This window comes from Sebastes fasciatus, chromosome 15 (assembly GCF_043250625.1).
Source record: "Sebastes fasciatus isolate fSebFas1 chromosome 15, fSebFas1.pri, whole genome shotgun sequence".
NCBI classification, from domain to species: domain Eukaryota; kingdom Metazoa; phylum Chordata; class Actinopteri; order Perciformes; family Sebastidae; genus Sebastes; species Sebastes fasciatus.
The window spans coordinates 14,748,498-14,769,245 of NC_133809.1; the positions used below are offsets into that span (position 1 = coordinate 14,748,498).

At 39.7% G+C, this 20,748-nt stretch overlaps 4 protein-coding genes across 4 annotated transcripts; all 4 read left to right on the forward strand.

Moving 5' to 3' along the window:
• Positions 1-136: 136 nt before the first annotated feature.
• Positions 137-3,395, forward strand: LOC141783744 (B2 bradykinin receptor-like). Its single transcript, XM_074661208.1, has 2 exons — positions 137-293; positions 1,878-3,395. Exons 1-2 carry the CDS (start codon positions 274-276, stop codon positions 2,914-2,916), a joined length of 1,059 nt encoding a protein of 352 aa, XP_074517309.1. The 5' UTR covers positions 137-273; the 3' UTR covers positions 2,917-3,395.
• Positions 3,396-3,539: 144 nt separating this feature from the next.
• Positions 3,540-8,086, forward strand: LOC141783745 (B2 bradykinin receptor-like). The gene has a single exon (XM_074661209.1). It carries the CDS (start codon positions 5,457-5,459, stop codon positions 6,483-6,485), a length of 1,029 nt encoding a protein of 342 aa, XP_074517310.1. The 5' UTR covers positions 3,540-5,456; the 3' UTR covers positions 6,486-8,086.
• A 1,225-nt stretch (positions 8,087-9,311) lies between these two features.
• On the forward strand, positions 9,312-11,581 carry bdkrb1 (bradykinin receptor B1). The gene is made up of 2 exons (XM_074661061.1): positions 9,312-9,451; positions 10,042-11,581. The coding sequence occupies exon 2, from the start codon at positions 10,045-10,047 to the stop codon at positions 11,152-11,154; it is 1,110 nt and encodes a 369-aa protein (XP_074517162.1). The 5' UTR covers positions 9,312-9,451; positions 10,042-10,044; the 3' UTR covers positions 11,155-11,581.
• Positions 11,582-14,218: 2,637 nt separating this feature from the next.
• Positions 14,219-20,376, forward strand: LOC141783803 (B2 bradykinin receptor-like). Its single transcript, XM_074661320.1, has 2 exons — positions 14,219-14,325; positions 17,202-20,376. The coding sequence occupies exons 1-2, from the start codon at positions 14,306-14,308 to the stop codon at positions 18,253-18,255; spliced, it is 1,074 nt and encodes a 357-aa protein (XP_074517421.1). The 5' UTR covers positions 14,219-14,305; the 3' UTR covers positions 18,256-20,376.
• The last annotated feature ends 372 nt before the right edge of the window (positions 20,377-20,748 follow it).

The window sequence follows — 20,748 nt, forward strand, 5'->3', positions numbered from 1 at the left end:
CAAACACATTGACGTGTGTGATCTTCAGAGGAGGGCAGGGGAAAAACAGGAGAGAGAGAGAGAGAGAGAGAGAGAGAGAGAGAGAGAGAGAGAGAGAGAGAGAGAGAGAGAGAGAGAGAGCATAAAGACTGAAGTTGGCTGACATCCTTTTAATTGCAGTTCCCTACCGTAGAAGAGGGCGAGTCAGAGTCAGACTGAGGAGAGTAAGGGAGTGTTACTGGAGCAGTGTAGTCAGGCATCTGGACGGTTCACATCTGGACTTACTCAGGTAGAATGACTCTTCAACCAACAAGGTATATATGACTTTCCTTTCGTTTATATATTGTGAAACATTTCACATTAGCATTGATACATTTCCTCCTCTTTAACATTGAGAATTGAAACAGTAGTGTTGTGCTTTATAATCTTTTTATGTCAATAACTATGTACAGAAACTTGTTCAAAATAAATTTGCATGTCCTCAGATGTATTATACGTCAAGATGTGTTGGGTAACATATATAATATATTGATACACAAGACTGAACAATACCGTTAATTACAACAAAACATACTAGGATATAGAAAACCTGAATAGAATCTACCAGTAGAGACTTGTCTTTTACCATCTCATAAATTCCTCTCAACATGTTTAATGTTAGTGTGCCCCCTTTTGTTTTTGCTATGTCAATTTTGGTTAAATGTTTTTATTGTTCTATGCTGATACACAAAAATATCAGTAATCGATGTTTTGATGGAATGGAAAATTTAATGAAAATTACATTGATTGCGGTGGATCATATATGAGCTCAGTTTTGGCCCCAATTATAAGAAGATACACTAAAGAAAACATTTTATAACAAATATTTGGTTATTGTAAAGTATCTATTTGCAACAGTTGCTTATGCATTCACTGACACAGAGCTGATATCTTCTACTTTAAGTACAGTAATAAAAAAAAAACTCATCTGTGATACATTTGGTGTAGACCTACACTCTAAAATTGCAGCTCTATTGATTGTTCTTGAATCTTAATACATTCAGAAACATTCTCATGTGCCTATCATTTAAAAATATGATTGACTTTGACGTAACGGTTCAGTGCAAAACAGATTCCCGGACAACTAGGATGATATCTCATATTGTGTGCAAAGCAAATTTAAATGCCCTTAGGGAAATTAAGGTGAACAGGGCCAAGCATGATGCTCATTATTGGAACATGGTGACTACTGTTCTACGTGATTTAGACGCAGGTACAAGGGAAGTACTAATCAAATTATGGGAAGAGGCAGGGCTGCTGGTGGTGCATGTGACGAAGTTAGAGAGCTCACAGGCTTATGATGAACCGTCTGTAGAAGCTCAATTACTACAGTCATGTTCATGCTCGCACAGGGCTGCATGGTGGTGCAGTGGTTAGCACTGTCGCCTCACTGCAAGAGGGTTGCAGGACTTGGGGCCCTTCTGTGTTGAGTTTGCATGTTCTGGTGGGTTTTCTCCGGGTTCTCCGTTTTCCTCCACACAGTCCAAAGACAATGTTGACTCTAAATTGCCCGTAGGTGTGAATGTGGTTGTCTGTCTCAATGTGTCAGCCCTGTGATAGTCTGGCAACCTGTCCAGGGTGTACCCCGCCTTCGCCCCTGAATAGGATAAGCGGCTACAGATAATGGATGGATGGATGGATGGATGTTCACACAGTTTGATAGTAATGGAAAGGCTGTACAAGCTGTTGTGTTCATCTCAACAGCTTGGATTTTGTTACCTTTGGACAGAGCCAGGCTACTGCAGTTGTTTCCCACGGTTTTCAGTCATGAGAGTGGTATCGATCTTCCCATCTGACTCGAAAAAGTGTTTTTGTTGCCATGATAATGTTTAACTGTCTTTGTTTTATGTTCTCCACAGCGTCCCAGACTTCAGCATCACAGCTTTATATGGAGACCAAAACAACACCAATGGCACAGATTGCTCTGATATGTACGACTGGGAGTGGCTCCACACCGGCCAGCCGGTGTATATCCTGCTCATCGCCGTGCTGGGAATCATGTTCAACGTGTTTGTCCTGATGGTTTTCTGCTTCCACAAGAAGGCCTGCACCGTGGCCGAGATCTACCTGAGCAACTTGGCTGCTGCTGACCTCGTCCTGGTGTCCTGTTTGCCTTTCTGGGCCGTCTACATATCCAACGGTTTCAATTGGCCTTTTGGTGTGTTCCTGTGCAAAGTCGTCAACCTGGGTATTAAGATGAACACCTACAGCAGCATATACTTCCTCATTCTGGTTAGCGTAGATCGCTATGTAGCACTGGTGCATACAATGTCCCATGGTAGAATGCGTAGGCCAAAATATGCCAAAATGGGCTGTCTGCTGATGTGGGGTTTTGGCTTGATTCTGAGTGTCCCCACACTCGTCTTTAGGGAAGTGGAATATTTTCCTGATTATGGTACTGTATGCATTCTCCACTACCCAAACCACACCGTGGAGCTGCTCTTTGATGGGATGTTGATCGTTTTTGGCTTCGTCATCCCCATTTCGATCATCTCATTCTGCACCATCAAGATTATTCAGGCTTTGAAGGTCCAGGCGATAGAGAGGTTCAATGCTGAGAGAACGGAGCAGAAGGCCACCACTCTGGTGCTGGCGGTCCTCCTGGCGTTCTTCATCTGCTGGGTGCCGTTCCACGTGGTCACCGCGCTGGACGTGCTCGTACGAGCTGACGTCCTGGGAGGGTGTCACCTCGAGCACGTCCTAGACATCTGTAATCAGATCTTCACCTACTTTGCCTTCTTCAACAGCGTCCTCAACCCCATCCTCTACGTCATTGTAGGGAAGAACTTCCGTAAAAAAGTTTGTGAATTCTTCAAGCAGTGGAGAATTAGGAGAACAGCCACCATTGAGTCCTCACGTTCATCAAACATGTCCTCTACATTGAAGACGTTGGTATAAAATACTGCTTTCAAAAGCATTGCTCCCCTTAAAAATAGACTTTGTAGAAAGATTACTGTGGTGAACAGGCATTTGCGCAAATCTAAATGATTCCAATGATAAGCTAAATTTATTATTAGATTTGCAGTGGATGTAATTGTGTTGTAATGGGACCAAATTACCCTTCGTCAAATCAATCTTTGACGATACGTCTTCTCAAAAAGATAAACACGCTTAATCATGTTTAAGAAATGTAGTTATATATGTATGTAACTGTTTCATTACATACAATAAACTACAGCTGTCCTCTTGTTGCAAACAAATGCAAACATCTGTATCTTGAATGTACAGGTGGTGAGATCTAAATCAGCCTGGTTGCTGTAAAATAATTTATCTAAATACAGTATGTCTTGTATTGCTGATAACTCAGATTGTAAATAGTACCAGTATTTGTTTTTCTTTGATCATAACAGGTCAAATAAAACATACATATGGTTTTATGGATGTCTCTTGAATCTTTATATCGTATTTAAATGTTGAGTTGAGCACAAAAACGTGCTTCATCCTGTGGACGCAGAGTAAGAGAGCCTCAACAACGTGCTTGCTATTTGTTTTCTGGTGCTTCTGACTCATTGTCTGCAGTTAAAAACAGGATCCTGTCAAAGAGTTTCCAGTGGTGACACACAGACATGCTCCATTTTGTTGGCTGCATGGACATCAGTTGTCTCGTTTTACATTTCTCCCCACACCCAATTTAATGGTCCAATGTTGATTCATTGTGGGCTGTGGCCAAGGGTACACCCCTAGTTGTCACCAAAATGAAGGCATGTCGTGCCAAACAGGAAATCTGTGTTTTAGGAGTCAGGCTGCATGACCATTGCCAGAGCTGGAAATTGTTGTGGAACAAAAAAACATGCAGGCAGACAAATTTACCTCAGACGGGAAAATGCATGCCAAAAATACTCATTTGACCTGGTTCCATGTATCTTTTTCTGCCTTTCAGGATTATGCTGGTTAGCCTAGCTTGCTAAATTACACTTTCTGAGTGGAATAAAAACTTGTCAGTAGCATCATGGAAGTTGACAGCGTGTCTCCTTGTAAAGCCAGCCTTCAAATGTCAGTCTGCCAGGAGTAAAGTCTCGCCAAAGGCCTGAAGCTTAGAAGCTAAGTCCAAAAATGTTTTTAATCTCCTCTGAAAAATGGGAAAAGTATGCACAATAGTTGCAGTATCATCTTAGTTTCAACTTTGTCTCCTACAACATTTTGTTCCCTAAACTGCATTCTCAATTACGTTTCAAGGGAAATGTGTTTTCTCCTGGATTACGTTCGCAGTTTTAAACACGTGGTTAACGTTGTAAATTGAACCAAAACAAAACAAAAACGCAACAGAACAATTTAGTTTAGTTTAGGAAACAAACCTACAGGGTTAGATTTAATAAAAAATATCAAGGTTTGGCTTAACATGACTATGTTTCACGACAGTCTCAAGGGGGGAAGTCGAGTGTGTTAATTTGATCCATTCACCAACCTTCCCACCGCTTTCTCCCTTTCATTGACGGTCGCTCAATATACTGTGTGTCTATGTCGCCTACTCTGCGCATCGCTCGTTGTACTACGTCACTTGCTGCAGCCGTCCGCGGACTTGCAAACGTATTTTTTGATAGGTCAAAGACACACATAATCTGTAACGAAATACGTTTCCTTCCGAACATAATATAGAATGCAGTTTAGTTGTATGTGAACGTCAGTTTTAGGAGACAGGGCTGCTTAGTTTATATTTCCTTACACAAAAAGTGATCAGAATCCAAATTTCAGTTTGACTTAAAAGGTGCAGTGTGTAGGATCTGGCGTCATCTAGCTGTGAGGTTGCAGATTGCAACCAACTGAAATTCTCCCGTGTGCCAAGCGTGTCGGAGAACTACGGTGGCAGACGGGAAAACGGGAAAACCAGAATGGCCCTATCTAGAGCAAGTGTTCGATTTGGTCCTTCTGGGCTACTGTAGAAACACGGCGGCCAGTTCCGTGAAGAGAAATTGCTGCATATTTAGATATAAACGGCTCATTCTAAGGTAATGAAAACACGATTCTTATTTTCAGGTGATTATACACTAAAGAAAACATACTTTTTAATATTTTATTCCATTTCTGCCAATAGATCCCCCTAAATGTTACACACAGTTCTTTTAATATATAAATTCTCATTGTGTGTGTTTGTAATTAGACAATATGTGTTTGTAAGTCCATGCAGGTATGCATTTGTGGCCTGGGTTTCAATCATAGACATACTCCATACAATATCTGTTGCTAAGACTCTCCTCTTGGACGCCGGCATGTGTGCTCTGACTGATAAACCACCATTAAATCACTAACACTCCAGTAAATCAATTATACCTTCTCACTTTGGAACTTGAATCATGACGTAAAGGTGGCGACGCAGACATTTAACCTGTGTTTACACAGTTAAAAGGTTTTATATATAGCTGTTTTGAACACACCCTTGCTTTTCTAACTCTAAAATCGCTGTTACCGTGCAACAGCTCTCACAGTGATCCGCATCACTTATGGAGAATGCCACAAGAGCTGAGCTCGTCTGCAACAACACAGATGCATGGGACTGGGTTCACACCATGCAGCCTGCCTACATGTCCATCATCTGCCTCCTCGGCGTGATCGGCAACTCCTTTGTGCTGTGTGTGTTCTGCCTCCAGAAGCGCCGCAGCTCTGTGGCCGACATCTACCTGAGCAACCTGGCAGCAGCTGATCTCCTGATGGTTTCCTGCCTGCCGTTCTGGGTGGCAACCATTATCAACAAGTTCCACTGGAGGTTTGGGGAGCCCATGTGCCAGCTTATCAACATTGTCATTGGGATGAATTATTATTGCAGTGTGCTGTTCCTTACGCTCGTGAGCGTAGACAGATACCTGGCCCTCACTAGACCCCTGACACAGGGGAGGGAGAGACGGGCCTTCTGGGCACGCGGGATTTGCTTCAGTATCTGGATTGCTGGCATCTTGCTCAGCTTCCCTGCTATCCTCTTCCGCTCCGTGGAATTCTTCCCTAGTCTGGGCATTGACGCATGCTTCCTTGCATATCCCCATGAAGGCTGGAGGCTGCGCTACAACATGACTGTCAGCACAGTAGGCTTCCTTATCCCTGTTACCATTGCGTCCTTCTGTTGCTACCACATCACTAAAGTCCTTCGGAGCAGCCAGAAGATGAGAAAAGGCAGCAGAGGCAGCGTGGAAAGGAAGGCGGCGTACCTCGTTCTCGTCGTTCTGGCTGTGTTCGTTCTCTGCTGGCTGCCATACCAGGTTCTGGTCTTCTTGGACACCTTGGATCATTTCAAAATCATCTCTGGATGTACGTGGGCGTATGTGTTGGACATTGGAAACCAGTTGGCGACTTACCTTGGCTATAGTAACAGCTCATTGAATCCCTTCCTGTATGTGATTGTGGGGAAGCACTTTAAGCAGAGGGCACGGGAAGTGTTTAGACTAATGTTGTGCAGGAGGAAAAGGCAGTGGGGGAAGTCCGGTCATTCCAATGCCAATCTCAACTCAACTAAACAAACTGAGAGTACTAAAATCTAAATCTACCAACACATATTGAGAATACTTTGACCAAAAACAGCTGTTAAAAAAATCTATTTATTTAACAGATGGTGTCTTTTGTATACACTTACCATCATACAGTCACATTGCCACTTAAAGGAATAGTTTGACATTTTGGGAAATACACTTTATTTGCTCTCTTGATGAGAGTTAGATGAGAAAGTTGACACCACTCTCATGTTTGTAGGCTAAATATGAAGCTACAGCCTGCAGTCTATTAGCTAAGCTTCTCATAAAGACTGGAAAGAGCCTGTTGTTTGTTGTGAGGTGACAAAATTTGCCTACCAGCACCTCTAAAGGCTGTTACACACCGGGGGCGTGATGAATACGCAAAAATGCAAAATACTCGCCTGCGAATATTATATATCTAGGGCTTTTATTGTGAAAGGTAAGAACGGAAGGAGTAGATTGACTGCGCTACTTATGTGAATGTCGCTTTTTGGCAGCGTAATATTTGTCTTCTATTTTTCGAGAAAAGGAGTTAAAAAAATATATTGACATGTGAATTAATCACACGAAAAAAAATGCCACCGTTGTGTATTGGCTTTAAAGCTCACTAATTAACATAATATATAGTTTGTCACTCCGTACAAAAAGCAAAAAAATAGTCTGTTTCATAACCCCCCTTAAAACCATACTTTGTAGTTTTTACACTTTTGTATGAATTAATTAAATGAGATACAATGTGTTGATTCGTGATCTTAGAAGTGCAGATTATCTACATTTGGACAGAGCCAGGCTAGCTGTTTCCCTCTGTTTCCAGTCTTTATGCTAAGCTAAGCTAACCAACTTCATATTTACCATACAAACACAAGAGTGGTATCAATCTTCTGTAAGTAATCTGTTGTGAGATAAAATAATTCAGATTCTCTTTATTTGAAAATAACCTCTAGAACTAACTTTGTCAAATATTTGCCATTATACTGTACTGTGTTGTGTTTGTCAGTCTTGAACTTGATGTCATATGATTATAATTATTTTAAATCAGAGCAGTTTCACTACTGTTGTTAAACAAAAGCCAAGGTTGGCTGTCTTAAAGCTTAATTTGGTGGGCGTAATCTGAGGCTGTGCTTTCTGTTTCTATAGCTACCATCTGATTGTTGCTGATTGTTGTTTTTCTAAGACGTTGGAGTTTGTTTTCTTGGGCAACTTCCCAGGTTGAAACTGGCTCTTACTCCAACTGATGCCACAAAATATTTGAAGTGAATCCAGCATGTTTTTGTGTTATCCTGCCACTGTACTGTGTGTGAAGAGTGAAATATAACTTTGGCTTTTGCTCTATCATTATATAAAAAAATAGAGTGAACAATATATCAACCACAAAGCATTTGAATTCCTGAATAAAAAAATGTCTACTAAGGCTTTAAAAAAGATAACTTTGATGTTTTTCAAGATAATTCAATAATGTATGAGTGTTTCTTGTCTTCAATAAAGTATCATCTATTAGCTGACTATTAGAAGCATGGAGTGTCTTTGTTTTGATAAGGAAGGTTTGTTTCTACAATGACAACAAGCCAGATTCCCTTTCAGAATGTCTTAATGGACTGTATGGACCGGGCTGTTATCATTTTGACCTTAAAAGGGATGCCGCTGCCTCATACCATAAACTGTTTATAAGAAGTGGACGTAGTCACTGTGATGTCACCCATTGGTTTGTTCAATGCCGTTTTGAGGCCTTGAGATTGGCATTTTGGCCGTCGCAATTCTTGTTTTTTTGCAACCAGAAGTGAAATGAGAGGGTGGAGCTAAGTAAAACCGAACGCCGAATAAGATATTTTCAGGCACCCAAAAAATTCTAAGACGAAAGCATGGACAACTCCCAGACCGAATAACGTCGTGGTAGCGACCTGTCAATCACAAGGTAGCCACGCCCTAAAGCGTACCCTGCTTTATGGTCTATTTGACTCTAAATGGGACCATAATTTACTAAATGAACATCATGCTGTATTGAAGAAGACTTGAAACTAGCAATTGAAACCATAAACTCATGTTAACAATGTTTATTGAGGTAATAAATCAAATGAGAAGTAGGCTTATTTTCTCATAGACTTCTATACAATCTGATTTCTTTTAGCAACCAGAGGAGTCGCCCCCTGCTGGCTATTAGAAAGAATGCAAGTTTAAGGAACTTCTGCATTGACTTCACTTTTCAGACTGCCTCATACTCATTTTTAGATAACACTTCACATTGCACACTGACAAAAAAAACTTCTGACCAATTTGATTATTATCTGGTTTCAAGCCATATCAAGTTTGTTATTTTTGCCATTTCATCAGCTTGACTTGAAATTTAGGATTGATTAGGATAGGATTACACACGGGTACAATGATAAATAGGGACATAAATCATGTTTTATTACTCAGGCAAACATTTGTTATGTTTATAAATTAAAAAGCAAATAATGAATTTTTGATATGTCAACATAAGTCAGGTACTACCAACTGTATAAACAGACAATAACCCCGTTAATCGGTTAAATCAGATGGATGGGTAGCACATTTATATCAACTCCACGTAATAATTCCCTTTGGAGTTGAGAAATGCTGTTATGACTGCATGAAAACACTGTGTCAGTATCACATAAGTACTATTTTAAATAATAACATAATACTTCCTTTAATATTAAACATTAGTAATAATGAAGCAATGCTATCTTTCTTTCTTTCTAGTCTGCAGTAGCGCTGATGATGGTGAACAGTCTCTTTGACACAGTTAGTGCACTGCAGTTTCAGCTTTTCTCTAATATGTGTATGAGATTTGACTCTCTCATAAACAAGTTGATATATTGACCTCCTTGGCGAAGGGTGTGGAAGAATCCAACTATATACAAAAACTCTTGCAGCAGATCTCTCCTCTGACTTGCTGTGTACACACACATGAGCCTCGCAACAGACGTGTCTGTTATCATTTGGACCATAGGAGGAACATTTTCGTGAAACGTACGGTAAGAACTTTTCATGTCCCGTCTTATTTTTTGTTTTTAGCGTCAAAGTCTGTACTTTAAACAATACTAACAGGTGTTACACTGTCTTAATACACAGCTTGAGAAGAAATAATGTAGTCAGTTGTTCAGCCTCTTTGATAGCAGGAAATGATTTTGAGGTACTACATGCAAACAAATTTCAACAAGTTATTTTGGCAAATATTTGAAGTCTTGTTAAAACTAAAGGGAAGTTAATCAACTTATTAATGTGTGACTGTTTATTTTCCTCAGTGCTGAAGGTGACGTAAAAACATTAAAGGCTCCCTCTAGAGCCAGTGTTTGGTTTGCCTGTTCTGGGTTACTGTAGAAACATGGCGAAGCAACATAGCGGACTCCATGAAGAGGACCCGGTCCCTATGTAGATATGAAGGGTTCATTCTAAGCTAACAGAAACACAATGATTCTTAGTTTCAGGTGATTATACACCAAAAAAAACATAGTTATGAATATTATATTCCATTTTTTGCTAATAGATCCCCCAAAATGTTACACACTGTTCCTTTAAATCAAATAAGAGGATTTTACTGACGTATAATTATTTTGTTTCCTAGCCCATGGAGCCAACGACGCTAGTATCTGTGGCGACACCATGGTCTGAAAACAGCAGTACGTCCCCGCCATTCGGTCCATCAGAGTTTCCCATCTCTGCAGAATGGGAGCTCGTCCACACCATCATTCCCCCGTACATCTTCACCTTATCCCTGCTAGGCCTCCTCTTTAACAGCTTTGTCCTGGTGGTGTTCTTCGCCCACAAGGATCGACTGACTGTAGCGGAGATCTACCTGAGCAACCTGGCGCTGGCGGACTTTATCCTCCTGTGTGGCCTCCCCTTCTGGGCCATGTACATCCTCAGCGGCTTCAACTGGCCGTACGGAGATGCCTTATGCAAACTGGTCAACTCCGTCATCATCATCAATTTCTACACCAGCATCTACACGCTGGTCATGATTAGCGTTGACCGCTACCTGGCACTTGTGAAGACCATGAAGGCCAGGTGGCTGAGACGGACACTCTATGCCAAGGTGATCTGCTCCATCCTGTGGATATTAGCGGTCATACTGAGCATGCCAACCATGGTTCACAGAAAGGTGAAGTTCATCAAGGGGTTGGAGACAATGTCCTGTGTACTGGATTACAGTCATGACAGCTCTTGGAAGTTGGCCCATCAGATTCTGATGAATGTGGTGGGCTTTGTACTCCCTGTTATTGTCATTGTTTTCAGCAGTGGAAACATAATCAAGGCTTTAGTTCTGAGAAAGGAAAGTGTTGCTTTTCATGACACTAATGACACAAAGGCAACAGCACTGTTGTACGCTGTCACACTACTATTCTTACTATGTTGGGGTCCCTTCCAGGTCTTCACCTTCCTCGACACACTCTGTGATGTCCGAGCGCTGGATGAGAAGCTCTGGGGTCACACTCTGGATATAGGAGGCCAGGTTTCAGTGTATCTGGCCTTCCTCAACAGCACCTTGAACCCACTGCTGTACGTCTTCTCAGGGCAGTACTTTAGGAGGAAAGTCAGCGCCATCTACAGGAGGACTAGACATCCTCGCAGAGGATCAGACATGACCACATATCAACGCTCTGTTGTGTCCACTTACATTAACAGAACAGAGCAAATTAAGACCGTGATCATTTTTAATGCAAAGGATCAGATGTAACATGACATCCACTTCCGTTGCTGCTTATATGGAAAAATCAATGCAATATACAGGATATGAGTCTAATGTTCACAAGACTTAACACAATAATAATGCTGTTATATGGCTTAACTGTACTATAACAGGATGTTTAATACTGTTTTTTGAAGAAATAATGGATATGACCAGAGATAATGGCTGTAATCTGTAGAAGAAATGGAAGCAGATTTTAATGTTTACAGTCTCCATGAAGACACAGACACACAGTATGTATCTGAATCTGTTTCATTGTACTGACTCCACAAAGCAGTTTCACACTCTGCAGGCTAACATGAGAGAACCCATGTACCCATGTATGGCAACCCATGTACTTTGTGTACGTTTACATTCATATTTCCCCTTGTACGGTATATCTTGACATATAAACAAAACATTTATTCAGTCGCAACATATACAGTTTAGTATCAACACTCATTACTTAAGCTTTTTTTGTGTATACTTTGTGTAATCAACTCAATGGAACACCTGAAGTACTATACTAAACAATAAAAACATTAATTCAAAGACATGACATAAGGCATAACCTGTTGGAAACTCATATTCCTCAACTCATTATTTTGGTGATTCCCTAACTTTTCCTTTATGTGAAGCACTATTATGCAGCACTAACTTGTCAATAAATTAAGTCATGAAAGGTTATTTACTAAATGAATTAATTTTTGTGAGCTTTAGCTATATATTGAAGTCAATTAACATATCACACTAACGTTAGTCTGCTAATGTAATGTGAACAAGTCACCATATCGACTGTATTATTGATATTTCCTAAAGTTTCTCACTAACATCTAACTGAAAAGATGAGAGGTTTGACATGTAGCAGTAGTAAAAAGAATAAATCTCTAAGGTATTCATGTGTAACTCATGATCTGTCAGCCATTTGGTCTGTTGTATGTTCCAACATCCATTTCCAGGGGCCTATTATCAAAATCAAATTACTGTGAGGCTTTGTTTTTGCTTAATTTAATCTTGTTGCCTTTCATTCCACATTCTTGGAAAAGACTCAAGTGTATTTTGCAGTGAATATGTTGTTTAACTTGTGTGAATGTGTTCAGATTCATTTCAAGTGGATTTTGCCGGATGCCCCACCGCACAGTTCTCGTTTGGCATGACACCGATTCCGTCTGGATTTTGACGGAGTCCCTTTGTGCCTCTGTCAAATTGACGAGAAGGAGGATGTTGGAGAGGAAATAGTGTGGGCGGGGTTGCAAGTCGCTGGAGCTATTTTACATTAGAATTCCACAAATTGAAAAAGATTAAAGGTTTCATGAATCACTTTATGGATTTTTTTCACAACAGGCATTTTGACTGGTCTTAGCAGGAAAACCCCAGGTGTTAACATTAACAATGGTCCTTCTTCATCAACTCTATGTGAACTTCGACATTTGTGTAAAATTGGAGTGAGTCAAAAAATATTTTTGCTAATCTGATAATCTGACAGAAACATACAAGTGCAGCAAATGGGCTGTTACTACATGTATTATGCCATTGGAGCCATTTTTAAGCCTATATTTTTTTACATTATGGCAAATTGGCACCATTAAAAGAGTTAGCATGTATGTACAGACACAATGTATTCTCATACAAGGGTTCATATGATATCTTACAAAAACATATTCCTCATTTTTCGTGCATTCTCCTATGAATGTCCAGCGTCAATTTCCGCTTAAGTCTTTTCAAAATAAACTTCCATCTTCAAAGGAAACAACTTGGTAACAAAACTACTTGGTTAGGTTTAGGAAATGATCAACCTGGTTAGGTTTAGATAACAAAACCAATTAGTTAGGTTTGGGAAAATATCGTGGTTAAGTTACGCCAGACTTGAAGCAGCGTAACTTAAGTACCAATGTTCCGTGACAAAAACTACTTTATTAGGTTTAGGAAAAGATCGTGGGGTTAAAATAACCCCGGAAGTGGCGTAACTTAAGTACCAAAGTTTCGTGATAAATCAATGATGATTTCTGGTTACACACGGGACGTGAACACCAATCTCCTGGGCAAAAGCCCGGTGTTTTGTACAACCCTTATTTCCTGCAGGGCATCTGCAGGTCGTGAAAAGTCTTAAGAAGGATTGAATTCAGTTTCTTCCAAAAAGAAAAGGTCTTAGAAGGTATTAAAAACTCTTAAATTTAATTTACAAAAGTCTCAGATGGTCAGATGGTCATTTGGAGCCAGAGTCTGCGCAGTAGTGATTGGGCGGTGAAGCCGTGTCGAGGTCACCCGCCCAAACCAATCACGAGCCGAGCACGGCCGCAGCTTGTCAACGAGAGAGACTCACAGCTGTAAATTACGACATTTCACCCCCTTTTTATATCATCAAATAACTAATTAAAACCAAACTTATCAGAAAAATTAACACTTGAACATACATAAGCGTGATAAGAACTACCTTAAATGACAGAAACCATCTCTGGGAAAAAATTATTTGACATGTACTTTGACTTTGTAGTTTGGCTCACGTCCCATCCGTTAACATGGAGGATTCTGGCTTTATGACCTATACTGCAGCCAGCCACCAGGGGGCAATCAAGATGTTTTGGCTTCTCTTTTGGGAAAGTGTCATGTTCTTCATCTTTATATACAGTCTATGGTCAGCACCATCAGAACTATTGCAAGCATTGTCACTACTGCTAGCTCCTGTAGCTAGGAAGGTATTAAAAAGGTCAGAAAACCTGTTCTGTCATCATTCTACTGTCGCTATAATAAAGTCTTAACATACCAAAAAAATTATTTTATTGTTTTGTTTTTTTAAGAAGAAAAGCTTCACATTAATGCACTAATGCACGCCTTGTTGCCTGGCAAACAATGTCACAGCAAACTTAATCTTATTATCAGTTTATTTAAAATAGCTTTAGTGAAGTGATGTTGACTCCTTACTGTTATAGCTGGAAAGGAATGTTGTGCTGGTGGCTGCAGGTTCAGTTTATACAAACCTGACAGAATCAGGCAGCATGCCAACCGACATCTCCAAGCGTTGTTGTCTGACATCATTGGATGTTAGTTTCTTTTTTTCATTAAGAGAGAGAGAGTCAGAGAGAGACAGAAGACAGTAGAAGGAGGTACTGGAACAGTGAAGAGTATCTGGGCATTTTACATCTGGACTTCCTCTGGAGGAATGGCTCTCCTGCCTACAAGGTATGCATACGCTTTATTTGTTTTTTATGTTTCACCATTATTCACTGTAGTTAGAATATTAACAAGAGCCATGAACAACTTAACAATGTTCGTCATCAGTAATGTTTGGTGCTTTATAACACTGTCTATGAATGAAGGTATACAGAGTCTTTATAGAAATGTACTCATCTTTATGATAAATAAGTGATCTCAAACGGAAAAAAATAGTTCAATCCAGACGCGACATGTTCAAATGAAACCCAGTAACTTGTTGTTCCAGCATCTAGATTGCAGTTCTCCCACAATACTTGTCTCAACATGTCTACTGTGAGATGCTGATGAGATTTAGCCAACAAAAAGGGTTTGACCAGTGTTTGATACAGAAATATAGAAAGGAGAGTTAAAGAAAATTACTCTTTAATGCATCTAAATTAAATTAATACATGCAAAATTGTAATCAGTGGTGGAAAGTAACTAAGTATATTTACTCAACTACTGTACTTGAGTACAATTTTGAGGTACTTTATTTGAGTATTTCCATTTTCTGCTAATTTATTAATAATTCTACTCCACTTACTTTTCATATTCAGATTAATGATACTAAATATAATCAACTATATGTCGATTATGATGTGAAATTATAGATACAACTTTATTGATCCCTGGGAGGAATTCACAAGCTACCCAGCAAATAAAGTATATAAAGAGCTCCATATAATGAGCTCCACCTTTACCAGCTTTAACATTAAAGTAATGCAACAATAATTATAATCCAATGATTGATACATATATTATTCTGAAATGGGCTGCTCTGCATAATGAGTACTTTTACTTTTGGTACTTTAAGTATATTTTGATGCTAATACTAATAATTTGAATGCATGAATTTCACTTGTAACAGAGTATTACTACACTGGTATCTCTAATTTTACTTCAATACAAGATCTGAGTACTTCTTCCAACTCTGAAAGAATACACAAGAAAAACTTCAACCGTAGCACACAAGTGGGGAAAACGGGCTGCCGTGTTGTTACTGGTAGACAGATACATAACTGCTTTTAATCTTTTGAAAATGATAATATCGAAACTGCTAAAAGTTGGTTTGTGTTTTACTAATACATAAATATACATGTATTACATAAAATATGTATTATCATGAATGCAGTATTTCATATGTGAATATTATATCAAAAAGATTATTCTAAATTACAATTGTTTATGGCTTAAGTACAAAGAGCAACACACAAAAAAGTACAAACAAATGATGCAACAGTAATGTATTCATTCTAAAAGGGGGACGAGAACTGGCAACATAGCGGTTCATGGCCAGCTGGGCATCCCAGTGAATGTCATCTTTCATCAGTCATTGCAAGGAAGCTGCCACCTACTCATGTTACTCAGATATTATTCCATTATTTCTTTCTTTTCACCATAAAATGTTTGTGGAAACATCTGAATCCAGAATTTCTTTCACTTTTTGCATTGCTTGCATTATTATTATTATTATTATTATTTTGCACTCTCCCCCTGAAATAGCATGAATATTTACAGAAATTATCCTGCTACTAATTTTAATCAGTCAAATTATAATAATTGTCCTGTTAGTGTCTCACGTCTCTTCATGGTTTATTTTCCCGGTCTTCATCATTTTGTTAAGAGCTGTGTCAGCTCACAAAAATAAGTCAAGTATCAAACAAATACTGTATTTATCCTTAACAAATGTTTGAAAATGATTTGTTAAGCTTATCAGCATTTAACAGCTCACAAGGGACATTTAACAGAATATTTAATTTGATGATATACTTACAAATAATGAGAAATTGTAAATGAGAAGAAAACATCAACATTTTTATTAATTTTCATAAATCTTTTTGGTTGTTTTGTGCATTCCAGTTAACACTCAATCAAACTGGTGGTGGGTTGCTTTGACTAAATAAAAAAATAAAAAATAGTAGCATACAACAACAACAAAAACATAAAATTTACACAAAAACAGCCATAGGTTGGCAATATTATATTTACAAGATCACGACCTTGGTCGGACCACAAACCATGCCACTGTCTTTACTTGCAGAGTTATGAGAAAACGTTTGCAGTCTTGAAGAGCTAGTGTTTGTCTGATAAGATGATTGTAAAACTGACTCATCTTGAGCCTAAATGTTATTTTATCCACAATCAACTTTTCTGGGAACTGCATTAAAGTTGGAAAACAACTATTTCAGGGTTCTGTGTCACTCAGTATTCAATGTCACAACAGACAGCATTAACTCACAGCATTTCACAGTGTTCAGTGTTTTCTCATATTCCATATTATGATAATTAATTACTGTGAGGCTTTGTTTTTGCCGAATTTAATCTTGTTTATGCCCATGCATAGTTGTGATCATTCCATTTCCGTAGCTTGCTGCTACGCCTTTCATTCCACATTCTTGGAAAAGACTCAAGTGTATTTTGCAGTGAATATGTTGTTTAACTTGTGTGAATGTGTTCAGATTCATTTCAACTGGATTTTGCTGGATGCCCCACCGCACAGTTCTCGTTCGGCATGACACCGATTCCCTCTGGATTTTGACGGAGTCCCTTTGTGCCTCTGTCAAATTGACAAGGAGGAGGAGGTTAGAGAGGAAATAGTGTGGGCGGGGTTGCAAGTCGCTGGAACTATTTTACATTAGAACTCCACAAATTGAAAAAGATTAAAGGTTTCATGAATCACTTTATGGATTTTTTTCACAACAGCCACTTTGACTGGTCTTAGCAAGAAAACCCCAGGTGTTAACATTAACAATGGTCCTTCTTTATCAACTCAATGTGAACTTCGACATTTGTGTAAAATTGGAGTGAAACAACATTTTAAAGAAAATGTCAAAGTTACCTTGTCTTTCTTTAACTCTCCACAGCGTCCCCTCTAACTTCAGCACTGCCGCTATATATGGAGACCAAAACAACACCAATGGAACAGCAGAACAGCAGTGTCCTGGTGCAGAAATGAAGGTCTGGTACGCCACTGTGCTGCCGGTTTATATCCTGCTCATCACTGTGCTGGGAATCGTGTTGAATGTGTTTGTCCTGATGGTTTTCTACTTCCACAAGAAGGCCTGCACCGTGGCTGAGATCTACTTGAGCAACATGGCTGCTGCTGACCTCGTCCTGATGTCCTGTTTGCCTTTCTGGGCTGTCAGCGCGTCCAACGATTTCAATTGGCATTTTGGTGTGTTCCTGTGCAAAGTCATCAACATGGGCATCAATATGAACGCCTACAGCAGCATCTACTTCCTCTCTCTGGTTAGCGTAGATCGCTATGTGGCACTGGTGCACCCGCTGTCCCATGGTAGAATGCGTAGGCCAAAATATGCCAAACTGGGCTGTCTGCTGGTGTGGTGTTTCGGCTTGCTCCTGAGTGTCCCCACACTGGTCTATAGGGTAGTGAAACATTATCCTGATTATAATATAACTGCATGTTATCTGGACTACCCAAACCACACTGTGCAGCTGGTCTTTGATGGGATATTGTTCGTTTTTGGCTTCATCATCCCCATTTTCATTATTTCTTACTGCACTCTCAAGATTATTCAAGCTCTGAATAACCGGTTAATGTTAAACACACAGAGGATGGAGCAAAAGGCCACCACTCTGGTGCTGGCGGTCCTCCTGGCGTTTATGATCTGCTGGGTGCCGTTCCACGTGGTTAAGATACTAGAAGCGCTCTTAAAAGCCGAAGTCCTGAGTGGGTGTAGCATCACCTCCATCCTAAACACCTGCAAGAATATCTTCATGTACTTAGCCTTCTTCAACAGTGTTCTCAACCCCATCCTATACGTCATTGTAGGAGAGAACTTCCGTAAAAAAGTTAGGAAGGTCTTTAAGCAATGGAGCACTGACAGAACAACGACCCTCAACACCACCTTCATACGCTCCAAACTGTTGAGAAGTGTTAAAACTGTCTCAAGCTGATCTGCAGGTTCAGGCTGATTTTATTTATTTATTTTTTTTTCTAAGAAGCTGGGGTATGTTTTGTTTTTAACTTTTTATAATTTTCATAGAAGTAAGATAAGAAAAATATTTGAAGTAATAAGATCCTGCTCAATATGATGAGGTTTGAACACCCTCTTTGATTGTTTGCTCCGGGCAGAACATAACCATGGGCTTTAGCTAAAGGCACACCAAGCTGACGGTCGTCCGTCGGACAGTTTGGGGCCGTCGTGAGCGCCCATCGGCCTAGTTTTTGCGTGTCCCGCACCGCCGTCTGCCCATTTTTTAGTTTTTTTGGACGATTCAGCTTGTTGAATCGGCGGCGACGTCCGTCGGTGAGAGGAATCATTCTGATTGGCTGTTCAGCTTAAAAGAAGCAGTGCACGAGAAGAGAAACAGACGTGAGGAAAGCAAGCCAACGAGTAAAGTCAAGAGGCAAAACACAGAAGGCTCTTTTCTTTTTCCATCTTCATCTCATCTGATCTTTCCAATACAAGGATATATCATAATGACATGGCCATCTGGAATGAAGCTAAGTGGTGAGTGAGAATGGTGTGAAAATGGTCGGCAAACGCCGCTTTATTTCATGTATGTATTTCACCTTTGTCACCGCTAGTTCTTTGATGTCAGCTTGGTGTCTCCCCAGCTTAAGATAACCAATTAGTCTGTTGTCAGGCTATCATTATAAGCACCATAGATGTGGGTCAATAGAGGCCTACTACACCAACTAGTAGGTTTTATCATCTATTCACATGGTAGAAATCACAGAAAAAAGGCGACAGCGACCTCTAGCGACGACAGCGACCTCTAGCGACTGTAGTAATTATGACCGGAGCAGAAGCAGAAATCAGGAGCTGTCATGAAACATGAAACTCCATAATGGGGTGGAGGTCTGGGGCGATGGATGGGATATAGGGTTTTCATCCAGGACACTGAGGTTTGCATCCTGTGTGAAACCAACAATGTGTACTTGTCTTTTTGTTCACAAGTGTTCACTTTTGAAACGTAGTTATTTTAGGCCAAAACACGTTGTTTTTCCCTAAACTTAACTAAGTGAGTTTGTTGCCTAAACCTGAAGAAGCCGTTTTGTTTTTGTTCCAAACGGAACGCTTTATTCAGTTTTACAACGTGATAGAACATGTTGCTTTTTAAGTTTTGCTTTCAGTATTACAATGTTGTAGGTGTAATAGGCCCCTATACTGACCCACATCTATGTTGTTTATAGCGACCGATAACGCCTATTTAATGGCCTGATACCAGTCGAATTGGGTGGTGAGCTAAGGTGTTCTGATGTATGCCGGCACACTACACTTCTTACTGTGTTGGGTCTGTTCGCTGTCTTAAACCTTTCTCAACACATTCCATGAGAAGATATGATCTCAGAGTAAAAACTGACCTGGAGTGTATCTGGCCTTTCTAAACAGTGTCTTGAACTCATGTCTTCTCTGGGCAACACTTCAGGAGGAAAGTTAGGAAGAAGGAGGACGAGACACCATCACAGATGATCATATACGGCCAGATATATCAACGCTCTGATGTGTCTACTAACAACAGATGAGAGGAAATCAATGGTGTGGTCATTTTTATTGCAAGGGATGAGATATTTCATAACAGGATGTGAGACTAAATGTACCGTATTTGCCATTCTAACACTCATGCCCTAACTGTTGCTTCATCAGAAATGCTTTCAGGCTTAATATAACAATAACACTGCCACATAATTAAACCGCATTACCAGATTGTGTTTTATATTGCAGAAGTAATGGGCACAAACTAAGATAATGGAAGTAATGTTTAAAAGAGAAGGAAACAGACTTTGTGTCTCTGTGCAACAGTTTAAAGTGTTAATATGACACACTAATGGAAAGATGTTCCACGCCTATCTTTGTGCACGTCTCTGGATATGTCTTTGAATCTGTTTCTCTGTACCGTTACATGGTGTTGCTTTTACTGTCTTGGAATATTTTAATGTTAAACACCCCAAAATATATTTCATAACCACGTATTCTCTCTGTTTCTGAAACTGTAACTCATGTATCCTTTCTTTGACTCCAGAAAGCTAACATAAAAAGAGAATGGCCTCCACACTGTGCATACATTTGCATACTATTCAAAGTAACAGAAGCCTAAAGAATGACTCACACAGTCATGTTGGTATTTTTTTGAACAAACGGCACTGTTGCCGAAACAACCTCTGGGAATCAGTTGTTAAACTATTTGCATCATCAATTTTATGTAAAACCTGGAGTGGCATGAATGCAAAGACTTAATCTTTGCATGACCTGCGAATAAACTTACACCTATGTGACTGTATGCTCTTATGAGTTCTTTTTGTCAGCACTGCAAAGTTTTGACAAAGCTTTCCACGATGAATAAAAGGTAGAGTTCTGTCTATAGTTCAGGATGCAAGTCTATTTAAAGGAACAGTGTGTATCATTCAGGGGGATCTTTTGGAAGAAATGGAAGAAAATACTA

Bases quoted from the DNA above. Each gene is read 5' to 3' on its own strand.
- LOC141783744 (XM_074661208.1), top strand. From the start codon at position 274: ATGACTCTTCAACCAACAAG. The intron at 294-1,877 runs GTATATATGACT...TGTTCTCCACAG, and splicing joins ATGACTCTTCAACCAACAAG to CGTCCCAGACTTCAGCATCA.
- bdkrb1 (XM_074661061.1), top strand. From the start codon at position 10,045: ATGGAGCCAACGACGCTAGTATCTGTGGCGACACCATGGTCTGAAAAC.
- LOC141783745 (XM_074661209.1), top strand. From the start codon at position 5,457: ATGGAGAATGCCACAAGAGCTGAGCTCGTCTGCAACAACACAGATGCA.
- LOC141783803 (XM_074661320.1), top strand. From the start codon at position 14,306: ATGGCTCTCCTGCCTACAAG. The intron at 14,326-17,201 runs GTATGCATACGC...AACTCTCCACAG, and splicing joins ATGGCTCTCCTGCCTACAAG to CGTCCCCTCTAACTTCAGCA.